This window comes from Thamnophis sirtalis, unplaced genomic scaffold, assembly GCF_051295495.1.
Source record: "Thamnophis sirtalis isolate CommonGarterSnake01/CBP01778 unplaced genomic scaffold, rThaSir2_p1.2 scaffold_5, whole genome shotgun sequence".
Taxonomy (NCBI): domain Eukaryota; kingdom Metazoa; phylum Chordata; class Lepidosauria; order Squamata; family Natricidae; genus Thamnophis; species Thamnophis sirtalis.
This window is the reverse complement of record NW_028261385.1, coordinates 18,498,270-18,525,357: the sequence shown is the minus strand read 5'-3', so window position 1 is coordinate 18,525,357 and position 27,088 is coordinate 18,498,270. Positions and strand designations below refer to the sequence as shown.

The window sequence follows — 27,088 nt, the reverse complement described above, 5'->3', positions numbered from 1 at the left end:
TAAGCTAACTACCGCAGAACATACTATGGGGTAATAATGTGTTATTACCACATTATTGTGGTAATACCACAATATTTTCATAACAGGCAGTGTAAGGAAATTCCCTCCCCAAAATTTTTAAAGAAATTTCTTAAAGTTATTTTGGTTGCAAATATTATTTAAAATTCTATAAAGTCTATCTCATTCAAATCTGAGATATTTTCAACTTTGCATATTCTGGCAACATCACCGACCATTAATCATGTTGCTCAGAAGCCCTTCGATATTTGTTGATGTTGTTAGTCACGAAGTCATGTCCGACCCATCGTGACCCCATGGACAATGTTCCTCCAGGTCTTCCTGTCCTCTACCATCCTCTGGAGTCCATTTAAGCTCATGCCTACTGCTTCAGTGACTCCATCCAACCACCTCATTCTCTGTCGTCCCCTTCTTTGCCCTCAGTCTTTCCCAGCATTAGGTTCTTCTCCAGTGAGTCCTTCCTTCTCATTAGGTGGCCAAAGTATTTGAGTTTCATCTTCAGGATCTGACTTTCTAAAGAGAAGTCATGGTTGATCTCCTCTAGGATTGACCAGTTTGCTCACCTTGCAGTCCAAGTGACTCGGCAGGAGTTTTCCCAGCACCATAGTTCAAAGGCCTCAATTCTTTGGTGCTCAACCTTTCTTATGGTCCAACTTTCACTTGACTATACGTACTTTTGTTGGTAGGGTGATGTCTCTGCTTTTAGTATGATGTCCAGATTTGCCATAGCAAATTTAAATTTAAATGCAATATATTTGCATCTCACCTAAGAAAACACATTCTTTTCCACTAAGCCTCCCTCCTTGTAAGATGCAGTTCCAACCCAATTCTCTGTAGTCCACATTTTACTCATTGTTCAACAACTGCTTTGTAATTATTTGTACAAAACATTATTTTAGTGTTAAAGGTACGCAAATGTTTCATGATTTTTTAGGGTTTCTCCCTCACTTTTTCTAATTTTATTGTTGTCCCTTCTTTTTTAGTCTCTCTTAGTACTGCTTAACTTTTTAGGTATATAAAATACTTAACAGTTTATATAAAATACATTTTCTTCTTTATCAATGTTCTTTGGATTGCTTGTATTCTTACTCGCACTAATTGAATGTTTAACTGTATTGATTTAAAATATAATAAAATCGCTACCTTTCAAAAGAAGACCACAGCAATAAGAAAAAGCCCAATTGTTACTGGCAACATTCCCATGTCAGAAAACAACATATGTTTTGCACAACTTGCTTTTTTGAAATAATCCTCAACATTAGCTACAGAAATGTAACCACAGAAAAGAAATAGAATCCAGTTATAAAACCAAGACACCAATGTTTTAATGATATTATTGCATAACATGATAAAACAAAGAGAGATGGATGGGTGGGCATCACATTTATTAGTACAGCTCAAGAATTGACAACTTGTTTTTCACTTTACTCTTTGTGGGTCTTTTCATAGAAATCTGGAAAGCCTTTAAAGCAATTTACTTTAAAAAAAAAACAAGACAAAAGAACTGACACATTTATTACCGTAAAATTGCAAGACAGAAGTTAAACAAAATACCCAGATTATTCACATTTTAAAAAGTGATTTCCCTAAGGCCACAAAAGGAATTTAAAAGGCCAAGAATAAAGTTGGAAGAACAAGCGTTGGGCATTTAAACTAGAATGTGATCTTGGGTAGAAATTGTACACTACAAATTCTATTTCCCAGCCTCATCTGAGTAGAGCTATAGCAATTACAAAGGATTATGCCAACAGCATAGATATCATAGAAGATTTCAGGTCAAACTTTTCCCTATTTGCTTGTTCCAATATTAGAACTTATACATAGTTCAGGGTTCAACTGTTGGGTTCCTGGTGAAGTGAGCTTTCTTGTGGACAATTCAATACCAGGATAGGATGTATGTATCCCTGGTGCATATGGCACTAATGAGAATGGCAGGGGCCATTCTCACATGCACTGATGATGTTACCCAACATACTAATGACATGTCTGCAAGAATACCCTCTTAACACCAAGAACTCAAAAGTACTGTAGAGAATAAAGATGACTTTGATAGAGATGTGCAAGTCCCATTGCGAGGACAATGAACAGTAACACATATTTGAACTCCACAACAGGCAGATAATATTCAGAAGAGACTCAGACAGAAAACTTTCTAATTCTCTGAACTGTTAAATGGGAAGAAAAGGTTTAAAGTAAATAGACTTGCAAGATTCTGTTATTATAGTTTTAGCCTTCCCAATTTTTTGGCGGTCTGGTTTGGTCTATCTCAGGGGTTAGTAACCCGTGCCTCTGGAGCCGCATGTGGCTTTCATTCCTCTGCTGCGGCTCCGTTGCTCAAAATATGTGTCACCACTGCCAATGCGGGCGCTCAGAAAATAGTCAGCCACGGAAAGGGTTTTGAGGCTCCCGGTGTTTTCTTTTCTGTGGGAAACGAGTCCAAATGGCTCTTAAGAGTGCTTAAGGTTGTCGATTCCTGGTCTATCTAGTGGACAAGTATCTTGCATCATTCATGTACTTTCAGCAGTCCCATTCTTATTTCAAGGCTGTCTAAATCCTACAACAAGGAAATGTTTTTCTTCTTCTTTTTCAATGCTTAGGGAAGCAGCAATTTCAGGGAAAGCACAGGACCATACTTCATTATAATAAAGCTACTTTGGGCTGATCTTCATACATACATCCGAACGGCATCAACAAATAGTTAATGATTACCAATTCGTCACATTATGCTAAACTATTGTTCTATGAACTGTCACTGACTGACTGCAATCCTGGCTTCACAGTACACACGACCAAAATCAAAGATACATTTTAATGTTGTGATGTGTGAACCCAGTCAGTGATCGGACTTTCACTGCTGCCAATTTAATATGCTTATAGCATTTGGCAGTTAAGCAATCCACGGTGAACATTAGGCCTCTGCAGCATTGCAGATATAAAACGCCACTTCAGGGTGTACACGAAGCGTTTATTTTCCTATGACTGCCAACAACAAAGATAAAGGTTTCCCCTTTCCAGTCGTGTCTGACTCTAGGGGTGCTGCTCATCTCTGTTTCTTAGCTGAGAGAGCCAGTGTTGTCCGAAGAAAATTTCTGTGGTCACGTGGCCAGCATGACTATATGCCGAGGTGCACGGAACACTGTTAACTTCCCACCGAAGTGGTACCTATTTATCTACTTTCATTTGCATGCTTTCGAACTGCTAGGTGGGCAGGAGCTGGGGCAAGTAACGGGAGTTCACCCATCACGTGGCACCAGCAGTGGGATTCAATTATTTTTACTACCGGTTCTGTGGGTGAGGCTTGGTGGGCGTGGCAGGGGAAAGATACTGCAAAATCTCCATTCCCTCCCCACTCTAGGGGAAGGTTAGGGCAAAATGCTCATTTCCTCCTAATCAGCTGGGACTCGGAAGGCAGAGGAGAGATGGGGGCAGGGCCAGTCAGAGATGATATTTACCGGTTCTCCGAACTACTCAGTATTTCCACTACCGGTTCTCCAGAACTGGTCAGAACCTGCCAAATACCACCTCTGTGTGGTGCTCAAGCCTCAAACCTTTCCAGCTGACAAGCTCAGCTTTTTTAACCACTAAGCCATTATGCCTACCAATAGAATTGGATGACTATTAACGACACCTACTACTAGATAAAGTAGAAGAATGTGGATTAGATAACATCACCACGAGATGGATTCGTAACTGGCTGACCAACCGCACTCAACGTGTAGTCCTCAATGGAACTGCATCTACATGGAGGGAAGTATGCAGTGGAGTACCCCAAGGCTCTGTTTTAGGCCCAGGACACTTCAACATCTTCATCAATGATTTGAATGAGGGAATAAATGGGGAACTCATCAAATTTGCAGATGACACCAAGCTGGAAGGAATAGCCAACACTCCAGAAGGCAGGCTTAAGATACAAAAGGATCTTGACAAACCTGAACATTGGGCACTATCTAACAAAATGAAATTCAATGGTGAAAAGAGTAAGGTTCTACATTTAGGCAAGAAAAACGAAATGCACAGGTACAGTATAGGTGGTACCTTGCTCAATAGTAGTAACTGTGAGAGGGATCTTGGAGTCCTAGTGGACAACCATTTAAATATGAACCAACAGTGTGCAGCAGCTGCCAAAAAAGCCAACACAGTTCTAGGCTGCATAAACAGAGGGATAGAATCAAGATCACGTGAAGTGTTAATACCACTTTATAAGGCCTTGGTAAGGCCACACCTGGAATACTGCATTCAGTTTTGGTCGCCACAATGTAGAGAAGATGTGGAGACCCTAGAAAGAGTGCAGAGAAGAGCAACAAAGATGATTAGGGCAGTGTTTTTCAACCACTGTGCCGTGGCACACTAGTGTGCCGTGACATAGTGTAAGGTGTGCCGTGGGAGAATTACTTTATATATAGTCAATATAGGCACAGAGTTAAAAATTTTTAACATTTTCTAATGGTGGTGTGCCTCGTGATTTTTTTCATGAAAAAAGTGTGCCTTTGCACAAAAAAGGTTGAAAAACACTGGATTAGGGGACTGGAGACTAAAACATGAAGAACGGTTGCGGGAACTGGGTATGTCTAGTTTAATGAAAAGAAGGACTAGGGGACACATGATAGCAGGGTTCAATATCTCAGGGGTTGCCACAAAGAAGAGGGAGTCCAACTATTGTCCAAGGCACCTGGAGGTAGAACAAGAAGCAATGGGTGGAAACTAATCAAGGAAAGAAGCAACTTAGAACTGAGGAGAAATTCCTGACAGTTAGAACAATTAATCAGTGGAACAGCTTGCCTCCAGAAGTTGTGAATGTCCCAACACTGGAAGTCTTTAAGAAGATGTTGGATAGCCATTTGTCTGAAATGGTATAGGGTTTCCTGCCTAGGCAGGGGGTTGGACTAGAAAACCTCCAAGGTCCCTTTCAGCTCTGCTATTGTATCGTATTGTATTGTAAGTTACAGCGATGCTGAACGAGGAGACTTAAGACCAGTCCTCAAAGTTCCAACTGTAACAGTATTCCCATGGTCACATGATCATATTTTAGGGACTTGACAAACTTCTCCCAGTTATATTGCAGCATCTCACAGCCACTTGATTGCCATTTGCAACCTTCATGGCTGGCTTCTGACAAAGTCAATGGGGAAGCCAGCAGGAAGTTGAAAATGGCAATCATGTGATGTCATTGCTTGAGGACTGCGTGAGATTTGCTTAACAAATGGCACAACTGCCATTGGTTAAGTTGGCATAGTCATGTAATGCCATGCTTTACAACTGTGTTAGTTGCCAGTCCCAATTAGTTTTGTTAAGCAAGGACTACCTGTATAAGTGCAAGGCACTAAACTCAGAAGATGTCATTGTGGGTCTTGACTTTCAAGCTGGTTTGGTGAAGCAATGCAACTAGCAGAACACCACTCTTACAGAAAGGTGTATCTTACAACTTTAATCCAAACTACAGTTTTCAATTCTTTGTTAGAAGCATTTGTCTGTTTTGGTGAAATCATTTGCAAGAAGGGAATTTTTAACAAATCATCAGTAACTGTTTGAACTGCTGCCCAAGTGGGGTGGGTGGGAGATGGGAATAATTTGAAGGTGGGTACAAATTGGATCAAGAGGTTCCTTGCATGGAAGGGTGTAATCAAAACTAAAATTCTCAGTGTAGTCAAGATTCACGGCTATGAAACTATTCTCCAAAATATTTTCAAAATAAGCAGATCCATTTTTGTCACCAATGACAAAAAGTGAACACATAGTAGAAATTAAAACAATTATTTGCTAACAAACCAGCCAGGAGAATCTTTGCCTTTATGTAATTGATGTAATCTCCACCCAAGATGTCCATGAGACATTTTTGGCTGAAAATTTGGGGAGTTGAACCGGGTTGGGGAAGATGGACATAATAAAAAAATTACGTGACTCAATGAAGGCAACTGGGCTGCCCACAGTTAAGATTGTAACATGAAGAGGAACAAAACAAAATAAAATATGGTTTGCACATGTCACATAAAATTATCTGCAGACAAGGGGACGTTTCAAATATATTAGTATCTCTTCATATAATTATGCTGACGAGTTGTCCGAGGCAATTCCAGATTCTTTTATGATTCCCGTTTCAGAAGTACATATGCCCCCATGACAGCTAAGAGAGCATACTGTGAAAAAAACAAACACATGGAACATTACTGCGTGTGGGCACCACGTTTCATAGCAAATCTCATAAACGAAATCTGTTTTTGAGGAACGCGATTTGCAACTTTTCCTGCTGGCTTCTCCAGAAAGTCGATGGGGAAGCCAGCGGAGAAGGTAGCAAATCACTAGTCTCCCCCATCTAGTCCCATCGTCCTACACTTATGCCATGCTTAATCATTCATACACACCCTGACTTGCTCTCTATCCCTGCGCAACGTCCCTGATCTGCACAGTGCCGCTTGTGCGCCCTCCTGTACCCTCCACAACTTTTTCCTTTTATATACCATCTCTGACCTGCATGACACCTCTTGTACACTCCTGGCACCATTGCCTACCCATGCCACATCTCCCATGCACCCTCCCTGATCTGTGCCTCTTATACACCATCATATCCTCTACGACCCTCACAAGCATCTCACAAACCCCGCCTCTGACCACCAGTGTCTCTTAGGCACTTCCTCACACCTCCCATGATCTGCACCTCCCACCCACCGCCCCAACTTATGTGTGACACAAATTTCTCCCAATCCGTGTAGTGCCTCTCACACACACCCTGGCACCACCTCCCATGTTTCTCCTTGCATATTGGTGCACCCTCCCAGACTTTCTTCGACCTACACAGCACCTCTTGTGCACCCTGCATTCTTGTGCATCCTCTCCAATCCACATCTTTTACATCCTCAATGACCTACTGACTCTCACACCCCCTTCAGTAAACTAGCTTCAAATTGCTGACAATGTGCAAAACTGGCTATGTACTCCTCAAATCTATTTGTTTAATTATTAAATTAATTTACAGCCTGACTCCTAACATCCCTTTTGGTCCCTCCAGAGGGATTGAAAATATGACTCCCATAATTCTCAGCCCAAAAGAGGAAACTATGTGAATGGTAAATGTGAATCAAGAGGACAAAACTTATTAGATAATATTTTCTCTTCTTGTCTAAACAACAATGTTCATTCTAAATATAAAAATCATTTTATTAGATTCTCAGCTAAATCTGCACCCACCTTAAATTTTGGATAATCGTTCATGATTATGGTCACCATTCCAACGTATGGCAAAAACCTAATTAAGAGAAATTAAAGATAGTTGGCTTATTAATCAATACAGTTATTGACGAAAAATTGGTGAACAGTAAATGTCAGGCATTATTGATTTAATATGTTAGCAACTGAATCTCCAGTCTGTCTCTCCGTATGAATGGTATCAAAGGTTGCAACTATTAAATATAATATACAGTACTATGGTAACACATAATCAGGAAGAGTTTAAAAAATACACAAGCTAAAAATATTTCTTTAGTAAACCTCTTAAAACACTGAAAGCTACAAATGCTGCTGCCTCCATGAAGCCACAGTTAGTCCTTGACTTACAAATGGTATGATGCTTAATGACTGCAGGGTTTGCTTAACAACTGTAGTGTTCGCTTAGCAACATGGTGATTTGCTTAATAACTGTCAGGGGGAAAAGAGCACTTGAAGGCCAGACAAGGAATAATGGATGGAAACTGACCAAGGAGAGATTCAACCTAGAAATAAGGAGGAACTTTCTGACAGTGAGAACAATCAGCCCATGGAACAGAAGTTGCCTTTGGAAGTTGTGGGAGCTTCATCACTGGAAGCTTTCGAGAAGAGACTGGACTGCCATCTGTCAGAAATGGTGTAGGGCAGTGATGGCGAACTTTTTTCACCTTGGCCCAATGCGCAAACCGGAAGTCTGTTCCTGAACTTCCAGTTTGTGCGTTGGGTTGTTTTTCGCCTCCCGGGGGCTTCAGGAGGCTTCCCTAAAGCCTCCGGAGAGCAAAACAACCTGCCAAAAATAAAGGCCAAAATCAGGTGGCCAGCACGCATATGCACGCTGGAGCTGACAGGGAAATGCCTCGTGTGCCCTAAGAAATGGCTTCACATGCCACCTGTGGCACACGTGCCATAGGTTCGCCATCCTGGGTATAGGGTCTCCTGCTTGGATGGGGGGATGGCAAGATGATCTGCAAGGTTCCTTCCAACTCTGTTAATCTGTTAATGTGAAGATCCATATTATGACCATCACAATTTACAACTGTAACAGGCTCCATTACAGGCAGGTTGCAATTTGAGGACTACCCATAAGACTGGATTACTAGTCCTGTTGAATTCAGCCAACCCCATCTTAATTCACCATTTTGTTACAACAGATATTTCTTTTGCCAATATGCCCCTGCAAACTGCATTTAGAAGCCCCTTCCTATTTCCTCATTGTCTTCTCCCAAGTGCCAAACAGATTTGAAGCAGATGAACTTTTTGAAGATCTGCCAAGATCTGGAAGGTGCTGCTACTGGCTATAATTCTTCCTCAAGCTAGACATGACTTCTGGGAACTCCTGGACGTGCCCAAATATATACAGTGTACATATACAATATATATACAGTATTATCTATCTATCTATCTATCTATCTATCTATCTATCTATCTATCTATCTATCTATCTATCTATCTATCTATCTATCTATCTATCTATCTATCTATCTATGTTTGGAAACAGACTGGAGACTGTTGGATTTGTTTTAACTTCCCGATTGAGACTTCATTTCTTGGATTTCCTAACTCTTTTTCATCTAGAAGTACTGTTACTTGCTGTAGACATCCAAATAATAATTTAAACCAGGGGTGTCAAACTGGCAGCCTATGGGCTGGATGGGTCATGGGTGGGCCATGCCTATCCCAGCTCCGCAAAGGGGGAAAACGTCACGATGTCACATGATGCCAATATGACGCAGTGAGTAGGACTCCCGTGATTTAAACCAAAGTTAGGCTGACAGGTAGTTCCAGCTCAAAATGCTATCAATTTTCAGACAATCCTTGTTGTCAAAAGGGACTCCCGGCAGTGGTGAAATTCAAAAAGTTTCCCTACCAGTTCTGTGGGCGTGGCTTGGTGGGCATGGTTAGTGGTCATGTGACCGGGTGGGTGTGGCTGCACAACTGACTCGCGCACAATGCATAAGCAGCTGGACTTCACACAAAATGGCCCCTGCAACAAGCAGAAACCTCACAGACAATCAGGCACAGCTAATTGTCACACAGGTAGTAAAAAAAAAGGCTAAAAAAAGTTTTTAAAAAGTTCCAAGGATCGCCTGGCACAGCTGATTGTCTATATTAGCGGTTCGGGGGAACGGTAGCATTTTTTACTACCAGTTTAGGGCAACTGGCCCGATCCGGTAACATTTCACCCGATTCCCAGTGCCCTTCAAAATAATGTTGAGAGGATTGTACGTATGTGGCCCCAGAGCCTCTGGTGACTCATCCTGAAATAAATGTATTTTCCAAATCAGATCACGATGCTAGCAGGGGAAAGAGAAGGAAAGAATGCCATTTGCGTAAGTCACTGATATTCCGGCGTTCACAAGAGTGGCTGCTTGCATAATCCAAGTTTACTTACCCTCGTGCTCTGCCTACGACATCCTTCTTTTCTAGCCAGTTCTGTCCTTCTTTGTACAAACCTCTATCATCGACTTCATTATTATCACCCTTGGTCAAAAATTTGATGTTGCCATTTTCCCTGCAAGCAAGCAACAGGACAGGGAATGGATTAGCACCTTGTTGATAGCAATCTTTGAAACGGCTTCCAAACCACCCGAAGGTAGGATCAAGTGATAAGATAGCAATAGGTACATATTGTCCTTCCTGTATTTTAATAAATGTCCAGGTGTTTTAGGACTCCTGCTATCATAACTAAACAAGTATTTGGCTCTCTCCAGTGCCCATTACAGGTAGTCCTCAACTTACGACTACAATTGAGCCCAGGGTTTCGGTTGCTACGTGAGACATTTGTTAAGTGAGTTTTTGCCCCATTTTACTAACTTTCTGGACATCTTCGTTAAGTGAATCACTGCAGTTGATAAGGTAGCAACTCGGTTGTTAAATGAATCTGGCTTCCCCACTGGCTTTCTTGTTCAGATGGTGGCAAAAGAGGATCACATGACCCCGGGACGTCAGAAATTTGATCACGTGATCATGGGGATGCTGCAAAAGTCGTAACTGTGGAAAATGGTCATAAGTCACTTTTTTCAGTGCCACTGTAACTTTGACAGTGGGGAATTAATGTTCCCACCACCCAGTCCTTTAATCCTTCCATTCCCAGTCAGAGCTGAAGAAGCTTTTTGGATGAGAAGCAAAATGTCTTCAAAGAAAAACCAGAAAGCCCAGTTGCTTTGGGTTAAATTCCAATGAATTCAACATTCATTCTTGCCCTCAAACCCTGCTGACCTTCCGTAAGAACCTAAAGACTTACCGTATTTTTCAGAGTATAAGGCACACCAAGGTTTTGAAGAGGCAAATTAAAAAAAAAAGTTTTTGCACTCTGCAAACCTCCCAAAAACGCCCCATTTTTTTGCGAAAACAGGCTCTTTTTTTTTTTTAAAGGGCATGAATAGCCTTTAGGAGGCTTGTAGAGGCTCCTGGGGGACGGCGTAGGGAGCAAAACGAGCAAAAAACGGCCCCATTTTTTGTCAAAAAAAGGGCATAGCCTTTACGCGGCTTATAGAGGTCTCCTGGGGGGGGGGCAAAATTGAGCAAAAAACAGCCCGTCTTTTGCTCATTTCTATCCTCCCCAGCCCCCAGGAGCTCTCTGAAAGCCTCCTAAAAGCTATGCACTGTGAAGGGGGCGGGGTTATTTTGGTGAAGGGGGCGGGGTTTCGGGAGGCAAAAAATGCTATATTCAGTGTATAAGACACACTCTTTTTTGAGGGAAAAAGGTGCGTCTTATACTCCGAAAAATACGGTAACTCTGCCACTTGGCTTGGGACTCCAAAGGAGGAGCTTCATGTCGGAGGTCGCTGATAGATTAACATCAGATCCTGCGTCCTACCCTTGCTCATCCTACTCCTTCCCATCTTTTAGCTAGTGTATTTTGCATTTTTAATATTTTTGTAGTATTTTATTCCCGTAGTTTTATTTTTTTAATATTGTAAGCCACCCAGAGTTACCTAAACTAAACAAAGAATTCATTTTTGTCCTGATTCTGCTCATTTCTTCATCTTAACGCCACCCACTAATTGGAATCCAATTCTGAAAACCCTCCGCTACCCAACACAGGCCCTTTCTCTAAACTGTTTTTATCGACTGTATTTTGTGTGACCTCCATTACTTTTCGTGAACTTTGATCACTCTGTGCACGATTGGGATATCTCTTCCTTCGACTTTGAAAACCACTATTTCTCCAGCCCTGATGGGGTCATCTCGGAAATTTGTCAAGAACAAGAGATCTCCTCTGTGGAAGGCAGGTTCCATACTACCACTAGAAAAGAGAAGAGAAGGATTTTTACAATTGACACAATCATCATCTTTTAATGACTCCACAATCCCTTGCGGGGTGGAGTCTGGGCTTCTGAAAGGAGCTGACCATTTACTGGCCAAATGCCCTTCCTGTCACCAATGCAGAGTTATATTCAGCAAATATATACTCATTGTGCCCAGAGGGAGAAATATCTGTCTCTACCTAGGATCGAACTCACAACCTCCTGATTGTGAGGCGAGAGCTCCACCTCTAGGCCACCGTACCACTCATTACAATTAACATAATGATTAACCAAAAATAAATAAGCATGGGATATTTCATGTGGTTTTGTGTTACAAGGTCTAAAATGTTTCAAATATTTCCCCACAATAGATTTAAATCAATCAAACTATCTCAACAAAGAAATTTTGTAAGCTTTTATCTAAAGGTTTCCTTTGTCCAGTCATTTCCAACTCTCGGAAACAGTGCTCATCTCTGTTTTTTAGCCAGCATAGTTCAAAGTCACTTCAGTGGTTATGTGGCCGGGATGATTATATGCCGAGGCGCTAGTGGTGGGTTCCTACTGGTTTGGACCGGTTCGGCTGAACTGGTAGTGATTTGGCGGCCTGGGTGATGGGAAAATGCAGTGACCCAGGCCCACCATGCCCCGTGAACCGATTTTCTTGTTTTTGGCTTCTGCACATGTGCAGAACAATTGTGATTGTACTGCTCATGCACACACAGAGCGCATCAAGCATGCACGCTACATGCTCATGAGTGAATCGGCAATAGTGGCTGCCGGAACCCACCCCTGTGAGGTGCACAGAACGCTGTTACCTTCCCATCCAAGTGATACCTATTTATGTACTCGCATTTTCATGCTTTCAAGCTGCTAGGTGGGCAGGAATTGGGGCACGTAACGGGTGTTACACGGTGCTTGGGCTTTGAACCTGGGCTGTCAGCTTTCAGCTGACAACCTCAGTGTCTTTAACTGATAAGCCATCGCGTCCCCCTAAAATGTTTACCTATAGGAGCCCAACGTCATAGTATCATTATAAGAAAAGTTCAATAAATGCTTATTTCAGTAGTAGGGAATACATGTTGAACTGGATTAAACTGTTGGGTCCTTGAGTGTTCTCTCAGTTTGGTCACTTTCAACCAACATCAATGATGATGTCATCCAGGCTTGTAATGAAATATCTGCAGAAAAGCAACTAAGTTCGAAAATCCAATTAATACTTACTTTTAACATGTGTAAATTAGGGTGTAGGAACCTAAATCAAGAATTACCCATGTTCTCAATCTGCCCTCATGGTGTATAAAAGAACACACATGTATTGTTGATTAATAAGGCTACTTATATACTACCACTAGAAAGGAAGATCATCAAAATGGAATCGCTAGCTTACTATAACCTAGTCAAATTTCATAACACAGCTTATCCTAGATGGAATTTACTAAAAACAAGGAAAGATACTAAAGCAATGAGGGTTATAAAAATCACAACCTCCCAGTCACTCTCTCTTTCCCTGTTCCCAATTTGGGACAGGAAGGAGACCAAACTACCCCGGCAAACAAATTCTTCATAAAGAGACGTACCTGAGCACAACTACAATTGGACTCTCGCTCCCGGTGATAACAATAAGGCCTTTCCATATCATTAGGGCCGAAGACACGATCATGGCAAAATTTAAAACTTGGTAATAGAGCTACAAGAAAAGGAAGAGCGAAATGAAAAGAACAAATCTCATATATAGGGTCTTTGATCAGATAATCACCATTGTCGCTGTTATTATTTCAAGAGCCTCTGTACTCGTTTTCGGATTTTACAGGATGCACCACTGAACATCTCCAAATTTAAATATTAGGCACAGATTTAATTTTCACCCACACAACACCAACAAAAGACCTTAATAACTTTAAATAAAGGGACTTCAACTAACATATTAAAGAACATTAACTTGGATATGAAAAGTAGATCCCGTAGATGTAAATGGGCTTTAAGAAGAGGGAAGCTGGTTTTATCTGGTGTTTTACCCTTTCAGGTTTCTAATGGTTTCTATAAGTCAAAAGACCATGTTTTTTGCAAAAATCATAATTAGAATTGATCAGAAAAAAACTGCATTGTTCATAGATATTTGGCTTCCCAAGTCCAGTCATGTCTGACTCAAGTGCTGGCTAACCTTTTTGTCCTTGCGTGCTGAAAGCGTGTGTGCCCACACTCATAATGCAATGTGCATGTGAAACCCTCCCTGCGCATGTGCACGTGGCCCCCTGAGCTCCCCCCTGCCCCATGCATGACACCTCCCCTGCACCCTGTTTTGGGCCTAGCAGGCGTCCCTGAAGCCATCTGGGACCAAAAATGGGGTTTTCCCACCTCCCAATCATGCGCATGTGAAACTCCTCCTTGCGCATGTGCATGCATCTCAGAGACCCCAAAATCATCTGGCCAGTGGGAGGTGCGTGCACAGGGGATCTCAGCTGGGGTGACGGCTCACGTGCCCGCAGGGAGTATTTCGTGTGACATCTGTAGCTGCTCTGGCCCTATGGAACGATTTCCCCGTTGAGATCCGGACCCTTACTATCCTTCCAGCCTTCCGCAAAGCGACCGAGACCTGGCTGTTCCGGCAGGCCTGGGGCTGTTGAATTATCCAGCCCCATCCTAAGTTATGAATGTTGTTGAATTTTTAATTGTTGTTTTTTATTTTTTATATCCCCCCTTCCCTTTTTATTTGTAAGCCGCCCTGAGTCTTCCAAGAGTGGGCGGCATACAAACAAACTAACTAACTAACTAACTAACTAACTAACTAACTAACTAACTAACTAACTAACTAACATAAATAAATAAATAAATAAATAAATAAATAAATAAATAAATAAATAAATAAATAAATAAATAAATAAATAAATAAAATGTGCCATAGGTTTGCCATCTCAGCTCTAGGGAGTGGTGCTAATCTCAATTTCTTAGCCAAGGGAGACAACCTTGTCTGAAGAATTTTCCATGGTCGTGTGGTCAGCATGACTATATGCCGAGGTGCACAGAATGCGGTTACATTCCCACTGAAGTGGTACCTATTTATCTACTCACTATAATGCACCCCTAGGAAGCAGAACTCTGAGGCAGGTCAATTCCTCAAAGAACAATTTTATCGGATACATCATATTAGCACAACTGGTGAAAATCGACTCTGAAAGTTCCCTTCGGTTTTCACCTAATTAAGGAGAAAGGTTTTCCCCTTTCCCCAAGTCATCAGTCACATGGTCCAATAGAGGTGTTGGCCTCTATTGCTACTTCGCTCCTACTCTCCCAACCACTTGTTGGAATGACCTTGGTTCCCATAGGAAAACCTTTTGTTTTGACTGCAAAACCCCAGTTAACTATTTCCCTCTCCCTCCCATCTAGCGGCAACCCTGAAGCCTCAAAGATGACCCCAGCCAGGTTTGCTTCAGGGTTGATACTGGCATTTGCATGCTTTTAAACTGCTAGGTGGGCAGGAGCTGGGGCAAGTAACAGGAGCTCGCCCCATCACACGATGCTCGGGTCTTGAACATGGGCTCTCAGCTTTCCAGCTGACAAGCTCAGCATCTTTCACGTGCTCTAAGTAGTTATACCTGACTGCTTCAACAGAACAAAGAGCAAGGGGTTGAGTGACAAAGTGTTTCAGGAAGAACAGAGACATAAACAGATTTTTTACAATCTTTACATTCAATCAGCACCTGTTTCTTTCCTCAGAATAGTCACTCTTCCCATGACTCTGCATTTGTGTAATGAAGGCAACAGTATGGCAGGTATGCGGGTGAAGTAGGGCAATCAAAAACTGGTCAACAAGAAAAACAGCACAGCAGCTGGAGAGCCACGAAGTAGATCAACACATGGGAAAAACATGATATTAAGCCTTTCTTGTCTGAATGGGGTAGCACTGCAAAGCTCCATGCCAAGAGGTGGCCCAGTTTTCCATTTGTTTAAAAAAAATGCTAATAAGGGAAACAGATGTATTGCCTCCTGGTACTAGCCCAGCAGAAAAATAAAGCAGACCCATTGATTTACAATAGCAATAGGACTTAGACTTATATACCGCTTCACAGTGCTTTACAGCCCTCCCTAAGCGGTTTACAGAGTCAGCCTATTTCCCCCAACAATCTGGGTCCTCATTTTACCCACCTTGGAAGGATGGAAGGCTGAGTCAACCTTGAACCTGGTGAGATTCAAACTGCCAAATTGCAGTCAGCCGTCAGTCAGCAGAAGTAGCCTGCAGTACTGCCCTCTAACCACTGCACCACAATGGCTCTTAAAGGTAAAGGTTCCCCTCGCACATATGTGCTATTTGTTCCCAACTCTAGGGGGTGGTGCTCATTTCCATTTCAAAGCCGAAGAGCCAGCACTGTCTGAAGACGTCTCCGTGGCCATGTGGCCGGCATGATTAAACGGCAAAGGGGCACGGAACGCTGTTACCTTCCCACCAAAGGTGGCTCCTATTTTTCTACTTGCATTTTTACATGCTTTCAAACTGCTAGGTTGGCAGAAGCTGGGACAAGTAACTGGAGCTCAGGGGTTCGAACCGCCGACCTTTCTGATCTTAACCACTGAGCTACCGTGTCCCTTCACTATGGCTCTTATCAACAGGTTCACAATCCTCACCAGAACTAGCTTCCTGGCGTGACAGAGACCTTTGTAGGGTTAAAAGTACTACAATTAGAAGTGCTTTATTCACACTACTTAATTACCAACAGAAATTATACATGTAGCTCAGGGCTGGAGTCCTTGGTGCTCTCTGAACTTGATGGTTTGTTTGCAGATATATAGTACAGGTAGTCCTCGATTTACAACAATTCATTTAGTGGCCGTTCAAAGTTACAAAAACAATTTTTTCACACTCACAACAGTGATGGGATTCAAAAAATTTTACTACCAGTTCTGTGGGCATGGCTTGGTGGGCATATTATGGCTTGGTAAGTGTGGCTTGGTGGGCATGGCAGGGGAAGGTTACTGCAAAATCCCCATTTCCTCCTGATCAGCTGGGACTCGGGAGGCAGAGAATAGATAGGGGTGGGGCCAGTCAGAGGTGGTATTTACCAGTTCTCTGAACTACTCAAAGATTCCGCTACCGGTTCTCCAGAATTAGTCAGAACCTGCTGAAAACCACCTCTGACTCTCAACCATTACAGCATCCCCATGGTCATTGTGAACATAATCGGTGTGCATACCCACAGCTCAGTAAAAAAAATTCTGTGAATGTTATCAAAGCATCATCACAATTTGTTTTCTCAAACTTTATAGCTTGGTAGGACCCACGTGACACTCAGTAACAACCAGTAGCAAAGCCAAGGAAATATTCAGAAGACGGAAGATTTTTCACAACACCATGGAATTTTCTAGATACTGGTAGTTCTCAAATTATGACAATTGCGACCAGCATTTTCATTGTAAGGCAGTAGATGCCAGTTGCCAAGCATCTGGGTTTTGATCACATGACCATGGGGATGCTTTGACAAGCATGGTGATGGGATTCAAATTTTTTTACTACCGGTTCTGTGGGCGTGGCTTGGTGGGCGTGCCAGGGGAAGGTTACTGCAAAATCCCCATTTCCTCCCGATCAGCTGGGACTCAGGAGGCAGAGAATAGATGGGGGCGAGGCCAGCCAGAGGTGGTATTTACCAGTTCTCCGAACTACTCAAAATTTCAGTTCTCCAGAACTGGTCAGAACCTGCTGAATACCACCTCTGACTCACAACCATTACAGCATCCCCATGGTCATGCGATCAACATTCAGACAGGTGGGCAACAGATTCATATTTATGACGGTTGCAGTGTCCCGGAGTCACATGATCCCTTTTATGATCTTCTGACAAGCAAAGTCAATGGGGAAGCCTGAGCCACTTGACAAGCATGTTACCAACTTAACAACTGCAGCCATTCACTTAACAACTGTGGCAAGAAAGGTCGTAAAGTGAGGCAAAACTGACTTAGCAAATGTCTCACTTAGCAACAGAAATGTTAGGCTCAATCATGGTCATAAGTGGAGGACTACCTGTACAACCACAACCATCACCATAGCACACAAGTCAATCCCCCATTCCCCCCCCCCCACAAGTCAAATGTTTTGGGTAAACCAAAAGACTCGGTTGACAAGAAGAAAAAGAACAGAAATCACCATAAATTAAGGATCATAACAGCTGCTATGTAGGACAAACAGAAGACTAGCAGAGCTCATCCATGAATGCCAATTAGCAGTCAGAAGCCACAATGAAAATTCCTTAATTTCAAAGCACACGGACAGATTTAACCATAGTTTCAACTGGGAAACTGTGAACATCCTAGAGACCTGAAGGTAAAGGTTCTCCTTGCACATACATTCTGAACTCTAGAGGACGGTGCTTATCTCCGTTTCAAAGCCGAAGAGCCAGCACTGTCCGAAGACATCTCTGTGGCCGGCATGACTAAATGCCGAACGAGCACAGAACACTGTTACCTTCCCACCAAAGGTGGTTCCTATTTTTCTACTTGCATTTTTACATGCTTGTGAACTGCTAGGTTGGCAGAAGCTGGGACAAGTAAGCACTAGGGATTTCAACCACCGAGTTGCCAACCTTTCTGATTGACAAGCTCAGCGTCTTAGCCACTGAGCCACCACATCCCAAGGTAAATTGCAATTCAAGGTGCTGGTTGTCACCTTTAAAGCCCTTCAATGGCTTGGGACCAGATTATCTGAGGGACCGTCTCTTGCTGGTCACATCTACCCGACCCATCAGAGCAGGGAGGCAGGGAATGTTGTGGGTCCTATCCCCAAGGGAGATACACCTGATGGGACCCAGAAGAAGGGCCTTCTCCGTGGTGGCTCCCTCTCTCTGGAACATCATTCCCGTAGAGATTAGAATGGCCCCTATTCTAATACACTTCCAGAAGGCTCTGAAGACCTGGTTCTGCCAGCAGGCCTGGGGAACCCAGAGCGGGATGGAGCCCATTAAATGGCTAATGTGATCTGCTGTCATTGGGTGATTTTGTTATACTGTACTACCGTATATTAATTCATTTGATTCTTTTTGTTAGTTTTTATTGTTTTAAATGTGGTTTTTATTCCGTAAGCCGCGTTGAATCGCCATGGGTGAATAAGCAGCCAAAACACTAGGGAATTCCTGGAAGCTTGTCACTCAGACAAATCAGCCATCAATAGACACATTGAGATAAACCATATTTACACATCATTCAAGAGAGACAATAAAAAGGTTAAGAAGTAAACAAAAAGATCAGAGCACATTCTCTTCAGCAGCTAACACCCAGATAAGCAGAGATTAGACAAAAAGAGAGCAAACAATTACCCTAATCAAGAAGCTATCACACAAACAAACAATCAAGCAGAAAACACTATCTTATCGAGGAGAAAACCACTTCCCCACCAACACTGGCAGGACAAGCTACTGCATATAAACGAAGAGCAAACCTCAGGCTCACTAGCTTAGGAACTTTAAGTGGAAATCTGTGTTGCCCAAAACAGGGCTGATTTCAGGATGTTCCAGAAGCTGTATGCATGTGCCCGGGGAAGGCACGAAGTCCGCAGCCTGCCTACTTTGATCTAATGTAAGGTCATTCAATCTTTTAGAGATAGTCAGGGGGAAGGAAAATAATGAAGGTGGATGTATTTTCCTCCAGCTCTGGCACAAGATACCAGCATCTGCTTAGAGTCAAAAAAAGCAAGATAGCAGATGCAGTACTGTGATGCATGTCCTTATGTCATAACGCGGCTTCTACCGTCTCACCTTTGCACTCAGCCCTGTGAATGCCACTGGGAGTTCTTGAAGTTGCCAAGTTTGAGAAATACTGGATTTAAATTGTTTTTGCTGTCATTTACATGAAAAGACAAGTGGTTTTTTTTTTAAATAAAAAGGCAAACAACATAGGATATAGACTGCAAATATGGGAGTGGGGGTGGGGAAGGGATTCTAGAAGCATCCAAAATCCGATCTTTTTCAATTTGCAGGTTTTCAGGGCATCAAGATTTATGTAGGGCAACCTTTCTTTCTGCCTCTCATCACACTGGAAGGAACAAAAATGACACAACATATGCCAAAAGGAAGTTCAACATCTGAAAGATTCAGCAGGTAAAATTGCTAACACATGGAAACACTTTCCTAGTATAGCTTACAATGATAATGCATCTTCCCCCCAAAAAAGATGTTTTAATGCTCCAGGGTGGGTTATTTTTTTTTGCTTCTACATGCTTTGCCCAGCACTAAAACTAACCAAATCTACAATACTTGTATTTCTGACTGAAAAATAATGGCTCTTAATTGTTTTTAAAAATATATAGAAGTCTTTCTGGCCAAGGCTGCCAATTTCAAGGTGTACATGTTTCAAAGCAGTACAGGTAGTCCTGGGTTAACAGTGATAATTGAGATTGGATCTTCCGTCACTAAGCGAAGCGGTTGGGAAGCATGTCACATGACCTCAGTGCTTAGTGATGGAAATCCCAGTAGACTCTGTTATTGCTTAATGACCCGTATCATGGCTCATTAAGCAGGGATCTCATTGCAACTTTCTGATGGCTTCCAATGAGCAAAGTCAATGGGGAAGATGGCAGGAAGTTAAAAGTCAATGGGGAAGATGGCAGGAAGTTAAAAGTCATGGGTGGCTCACAAGCAGTCCTGTGGTTGGCTGTAATGGCTTGGTGCAAGTGTAGCCAGATTGGAGATGGCTGTTGCCACAAATAGGAAGATGTGCAAGCTGTCCTACGTTCTGCTGGCCATCCCCCCCAACTGATCTTCACCTTCTTCTTCCTCCCATTGCTGATGAGAATACCCAACCTGGCACTTTATGAAGCTGCAGTCACTCCAATCCAGCCCAGCCCTGAGGCACAAAGCTGCAACAGCCTCAGCCCACCTTAGCACCATAAAGTCCAGCGTTGCAGCTCGAAGCCCCAGCGGCAACTGCCCTCCTCACCCCGCCCTCCACAGCCCACAGCGGATCTTCACAATTTTCTTGCTCCTGAGACCTGCCCAGCTTGGCTCTTTGTGAGGGCGCACAAGACTTTCTTTCCTTCTTCCATGCCACTGCTTCAGGAAGGGCTAGTGTGTCTCATCAACAGTGGAAGCAACAGGATGGCAAAGGTCATCCGGGTGTCAGAGCACAGGGTGGCAAAGGTTGTGGAGTGCAAAAGGGCCAAAGAGCAGGGGTGAGGAACAATGGCCCTTTTATGATTTGTGAACTTCAACTCCCAGAATTCCTGACCCAGCCATGCTGACTCAGGAATTCTGGGAGTTGAAGTCCACAAGTCATACAAGGGCCATGCTGGCTCAAGAATTCTGGGAGTTGAAGTCCACAAGTAATACAAGGGCCATAGTTTCCCTTTTCTGATCTAAAGCGAAGATATGAGGGAAGCTACGTAGGTGGGGATTGTTAAAGAATACCCTGCGGTCGTAAATGCAGGTGGGCTGCCAACTGCCTGAATTCTGATCATGTGACCACAGGGGCAGTCCAACAGCTGAAACTTTGAGGACTGGGTATAAATGCCATTTGTTCAGCACCATCGTAACATCAAATAATTGCTGAATGAATGGTCATAAAGCAGAGACCACCTGTATAAGACATCGATTTCACTAGATCAATTCAGACTGTGGATACAAACCAGCTCAGTCATTTCTCACAAGCCAACATAACAAAACAAACTGTACTCCACTTTTACCTGGCGTTTGTTCATTCGCCGCAGGTCTCCAAAAATATCCATTTTGAGAGCTATAAGGAAAGAAAAAAAAAAGACCTTATTCTTAAACTGGAAGGAGTGTGAACATGCTAAGAGGTTTCTCACACAATCAACGGGTGGTGCCAAGCCAAATTGTAATACACAGGGTACGAGAGTTGGCACCTCTAACAGGTATCGACTGTGTTGGTAGAAATCACTCAGTATCATTCCACTCCACCTATTTTATTATTTTTAGATTAAGCTGGACATAGACTTATTTGTTACAGTGGTTTCTTCCAAGCTGCTGCCCTACAGATATATTTCTTGTATCTTAACGTTCCAGTCAACACTTCTTTGCTCTTAGTGAATCCACAGAGTGTCACCATGTTAGGGGTTATCCAGAGTCTTCTTGGGAAGGGGAGGGCCCATCTGCAGGGCTGTGCAAAGGAATTGTTTGTGCATCTGGAAGATAAAATTGCTTTAATTTGTTCCCAGTTGGATACCAAGCAGGGTGGAAGCCCTGTGGAGGTGCTTAGGGAGTGGACTGCACTGGGTGCCAGTTTGCTTCTGGGTCTAAAGTGAGGTGTTGGTTGTGACTTACTAATCCCTACATGGCAACTGGGCCAGGTTATCTGCGGAACCATCTTTGTCCCATTATATTAATCATCCCACTGGGTCAGGCAGGGAAAATATGTTGCAGACCCTGTCAGTTAAAGAACTCTGGCCATGCTAAGTACAGAATTATTCAATAGTTAATGGCCACCAATCTATAAGGGGCCAGACTGGAGAAAGATTTTTACAGCAGTACTTTTGGCCATTAACACATACCACTGTGAACAAGAAGTAATACTTTGTGCTCACATAACAAGCTTTATTAGTACTCTGGCTAAAAACATGCATATTAACACTTCGCAAGAGGAAGGAGAACAGGGACAAATTGTAATGCTCTTCTGAATGGAAGTACATTTCATGGTGTGGAAGCAATCACTATAAAGAGCCTAAAATCAGATATTCAGCTTTGACACATACTTTTTTTAATGGATATATGAAGTCACTTTAGTTTACCCCACGGGAGGCCACAGTGGCATATCCCAGTATTATTTTAATTGCCACCAGCTCTTCAGTTGTTTCCCAAATTTGTTGCATGGAAACATTTTTAATAAGAGGTACATGTGGCAGAAGGAGCTCAACCAGAAGGCAACTGCTGCCTTTGCAACATAAGTTAAAACAAAGTTATGGATACACACAGACTCAGAAATTAGCAACTTTTTCTGACATAAAGCTAAGCAGCCGGGAAAAAGCTGCAGAAATCAGAATCATGGTTTCCAAGACCTCGGATAGTGGAATGAATTTAATGCGAATGGTTGCAAAATAAATGCAACTGCATATCTAAAATGCCCAGTTAATACATACCAGAATCTTTTTAATGAATTGCATCTCACAATCAACCATACCAGGCTTCCTATAGATTACACAACTTAAGTGTGGTGTCTAATGTAACAGATACAAATACTAATGGTATTCACGTATAGACTGCGAGGAAGTTTGCACAGGAAGGCTTGCTTAATCCGTTACTGAACAGATGCTAACTGGCTGAATTCACAACTTGCCATAAGCAAACCACAATAGAACGTAGTTCGCTTTTTTGCACCCAGTCAGATCTTGCAGGTTCTCAGCACTGAACACTATGGCTGGGTTTACACAATGCATTTTATTTGGTGGTTAGACCAACGATCTCTTTAACTTCCATAGCTGGAAGGTTAACCTTTATTGAGGTTTTTTTTTGTGGTATAGCATGTTGTAGAAAACCTGTGTAAAAGTTTGCAAAGGAGACTGGAAAAAAAAGGGGGGGGGAGAACAATCAACAAAAGGGAAAATAGTTTAGTAGCTTTTCTCACATTCTCTCTCCATTTGGTGGGCAAGAAAATTAATAACTAAATGACAGCTTCATCTGGGTTACAAGAAACTCAAGAAAAGATTCAAAACTTAATGAACATGCCAATAAGAGGAGTCTGGAGATTCCTGAAATTTTGAAAAGGAGAATCCTTACCCTAATTTCTTTAAAATTCCTGATAGATGTCTATAGAATTGTTGCTTCCTTCACCGTGCTCTGTGGGATGGGGCCAGGTGCCCCACCTGTTTGAGAAAGGTATGAGTAAGTCCCTTGTACAAAGCAAATATTCAGTCAATTCAATCACCTGCTTCAGTGAGCTGCCATGGTTCCCAGAGTGGTTCCACCACAAATCCGCGCTCGACTAAACCGCGTCCGACTAAACCACGTAGCTGACGTCATCAACAGGGCGACAACAGCGCGGAGAGAGAAGCACGCTGTAAACCCTAAACCTAAAATTAACCCCTAAACCTAACCCTAACCCCCCTAAACCTAATCCTAAACCTAAACCTAACCCTTAACCTAATCCTAACCCTTAACGTAACCCTAAACCTAACCCTAACCCTTAACCTAACCCTAACCCTAACCCTTAACCTAACCCTAAACCTAACCCTTACCTTAAGTTGAATCGGCTTGCTTTCAAAGCGCTATTTAAAGCGCCCTTCTTTCTCCATGCTGGCTGTTGTCGCCCTGTTGATGACGTCAGCTACGCGGTTTAATCGGGCGCGGCTTAGTCGAGCGCGGTTTTGACGGGTCACGCCCAGAGTGAGTCTATGAGGACTCCACCTACTAGTTTCAACAGAAGAGAATATCTGTAGACCTCAGAGTTGAATTGTGGAGATCTTGGTGCTCTCTGAGCTGAGCTGCCAACTTGCAGACATTTCATTACCCTACTAGGTCATTTCATCAAGCCAAATCCACAAAGGCCAGGGAATTCACGGAAGCTCGAAATTCAGACAGATCAGTATGGAGATGAAACCCCATTTACACAGCCTTCAAAGGCACAGTGATGACACATCACATGGGTTTTATTTTGGTTACTGAATTTTTACGTGGTATCATGTAATGCAGAGTCTTTCACGTCCCTGTGAAAAATAAGTCAACTGAATTGCATTTTAAAAATTAAATCTACATATATCTTTTGAATTTTATTATAATAAGCTTTTTTTGGAAAGTTTTTTGTAGTTTGCTCCAGTGGTGAAATTCAATTTTTTTTTACTACCCGTTCTGTGGGTGTGGCTTGGTGGGTGTGGCAGGGGAAGGATACTGCAAAATCTCCATTCCCACCCCACTCCTGGGGGAAGGATACTGCAAAATCTCCATTCCCTCCCCTCTCTGGGGCCAGCCAGAGGTGGTATTTGCCGGTTCTCTGAACTACTCAAAATTTCCGCTACCGGTTCTCCAGAACCTGCTGAATTTCACCCCTGGTTTGCTCCCAAAAACTTCTGGGACCAGGCCAGGCCAGGCTTTTCCTACGCAATCAAGTCAACATGTGAGGATGGTCTTATTGTAAGCCCACCTGATGTTCAGCAGCAACATCCAAACCTGAATGCTGACCCGTTTGGAGGGGTGGGGATAGCACCAGAAAAACCCCTAGTTATCAGGGGTGATCCATTGGCGTAGACCCAAAGGTGCTTGTTTTCAAGAGGCAACTGGACTTTCTGGGTTTTTTCTTTGCAGACATTTCACTTCTCATCCAAGAAACTTCTTTGGGGTAGAACTCACTTCAGTGCCACATTGGAATTAAGCAGACTCTTGTTGGCAATGCAATGTCTGCAAGCACATCCACCCAGCTCGGGAAGCACCAAGGGTTCCATACCCACTAGCTTCCCATCATCCCAGGATGTTTAGGGGACTGGAGGCTAAAACATGATGGACAGTTGCAGGAACTGGGCATGGCTAGTCTAGTGAAGAGAAAGACTAGGGGAGACATGAGAGCAGTCTTCCAATATTTAGGGGCTACCACAGAGAGGAAGGGGTCAAGCTATTTTCCAAGGCACCTGAAGGCCAGACAAGGAATAATGGGAGCATCCCCTCTGATGGAATGGTGATTAAAAAAAAAAGTGTTAGAATGTGTGGAGATGGATTAGCTAACAATGGCAATAAAAGAGAGAGGAGAAACGGAATACTACTTGATTTCGGACACATGGTATAATTGGTTGGAGAATAGAAATAAAGATCATGAAAATTAAAGTAAATTGAGAGGTTATATATATATATAACCGTCTCTTGTGACGAGCCAAAGGACAGAGAATGGAAGTGTGACCTTCCTCCCATATTTGGGCATACCAGGGGACTTTAAATATATACCTTTCACCCTGGCCTGGCTGATAAGGAGTCGAGCCCTGTAGCTCAATGGTTAACACATCTGCCTTAGAGGCAATAGAGCACAGGTTCGATTCCCAGCAAGGGTATGGCTAGCTGATGAGAGCTAAATAGCTTGAAATAGATCTATACTAGTCTCCCTTTATTTATTTATCAGCATAAATATAACACATATATATATATATATATATATATATATATATATATATATATATATATATATATATATATATATATATATATATGTAATTATAATAATAGTATACTGTATAAAATAGATACGCACATAAAAGGAAAGATAATGTAAATAACTTGTATGTACATATTAGATATACCGATGCCGGAACATTGTAAAGATTGAAATTGTGTTACAAAATGAAGAAAATTGTTCGTTGTTTTTTTTAAAGGAATAATGGATGGAAACTGATCGAGGAGAGATTCAACCTGGAAATAAGGAGAATTTTTCTGACAAGGAGAGCAATCAACCCCGATGGAACAGAAGTTGCCTTCGGAAGTTGTGGGAGCTTTATCCCTGGAAGCTTTCAAGAAGGGACTGGACTGCCTTCTGTCAAAAAAAAAATGGTGTAGGATCTCCAGCTTGGGTGGGGGGGGGGGGGTGGGACTAGATGACCTGTAAGGTCCCTTCCAACTCTGTTAATTTGTATCTGTATCCAGGCCTGAGGAGAGGGAGGTGCAGATGGTGCATTGTTCCAGGGCCCATGGAGCTCAAAGGGGGCCCATGAACGAGAAGATTTTTTAAATTTTTACAAAACCACTTTTTTCAAAAGAAAAACAATATTGGATATACGTATGCTTCATGCTCCATACTTTGTGGGGACAGCAAAGCCGTCTTGCAGCCTTGTTTGACATAACCTTCATCTGAAACCGTTATTGATGTAATTTATTAAATTTTAATTTCATTTCTTTAAGTTTGTTTGGTTCTATTTCGTTTATGAATGGATTTTACATTTCATTTCAGTTTATGAATGGTTATGAAACGTCATCTCAAAAATCTGGAGCTCAGAAACGCTGTGCATTGTAAATCTACAATTAGGACGTTATTGATTTAAGTGTCCAGGTGTAGGTGAAGGGGCTAGTCTTGTTCCAGCCCTTAATAATCCTCTTGGCGCCCCTGTCTGCATCTGTAGCCCCAGCCAAGTATCCCATGGACCGCTGCCCATCCCGTCCCAAAGACTCCCACCTAAGGTTGAGCTTGGGCAGGACAACCAAGAAGAGCTCAGACCAGGTTTCCCGCAAAAGGAGGCAGATCTCCCACCACCACCATCACCATCCCGGCTCAAAGCACCCCCGACCCTTCATCATCCCCAGCCAGCCACCTGCTCCGCTCACCTTTCTCCCCCTTCCTCCTCCTCCTCCTCCTCTTCTTCCTCCTCCACCTGCAACAAGGGAAGGCAACCTAGGGTCGGAACTTCTACTCGGTGCCCCTAACCAAGACGGCGCCAGCCCCGCTTCCCCGCCTTCTGATCCAGCCAGCCGCGGTCGAGCAGGTGCCACCGCCGCGGACGTCGCGCTTGCCGCCTTCCGCGCCTCTCAAAGCCTAGTCCCATTCCCCGGGGCTGCTCAGAGCCACAGTTTGGGCCTAGCAGGCACCTGGGAGTTGTAGTCTCCTCTCCGGCGCACTCGCGCCCCTCGAAGATGAGCTCTGAAGCTTCGGGGAACTACCCGTCCCAGAATGCAACGGGAAGCCCAAGGCCGGCCTTCCCATTTTCCATTTTGATGTCTTACTCTATT

The 27,088-nt window shown here is 42.9% G+C and overlaps 1 protein-coding gene across 1 annotated transcript; it reads right to left on the bottom strand.

Moving 5' to 3' along the window:
• Nucleotides 1–4,561: 4,561 nt before the first annotated feature.
• SEC11C (SEC11 homolog C, signal peptidase complex subunit) lies at nt 4,562–26,927 on the bottom strand. The gene is made up of 8 exons (XM_087715372.1): nt 26,687–26,927; nt 23,171–23,256; nt 21,124–21,173; nt 13,043–13,152; nt 11,315–11,464; nt 9,608–9,727; nt 7,201–7,258; nt 4,562–6,152 (listed from the first exon to the last, which is right to left on the bottom strand). The coding sequence occupies exons 3-8, from the start codon at nt 21,163–21,165 to the stop codon at nt 6,099–6,101; spliced, it is 534 nt and encodes a 177-aa protein (XP_087571498.1). The 5' UTR covers nt 21,166–21,173; nt 23,171–23,256; nt 26,687–26,927; the 3' UTR covers nt 4,562–6,098.
• Between the last annotated feature and the right edge of the window lie 161 nt (nt 26,928–27,088).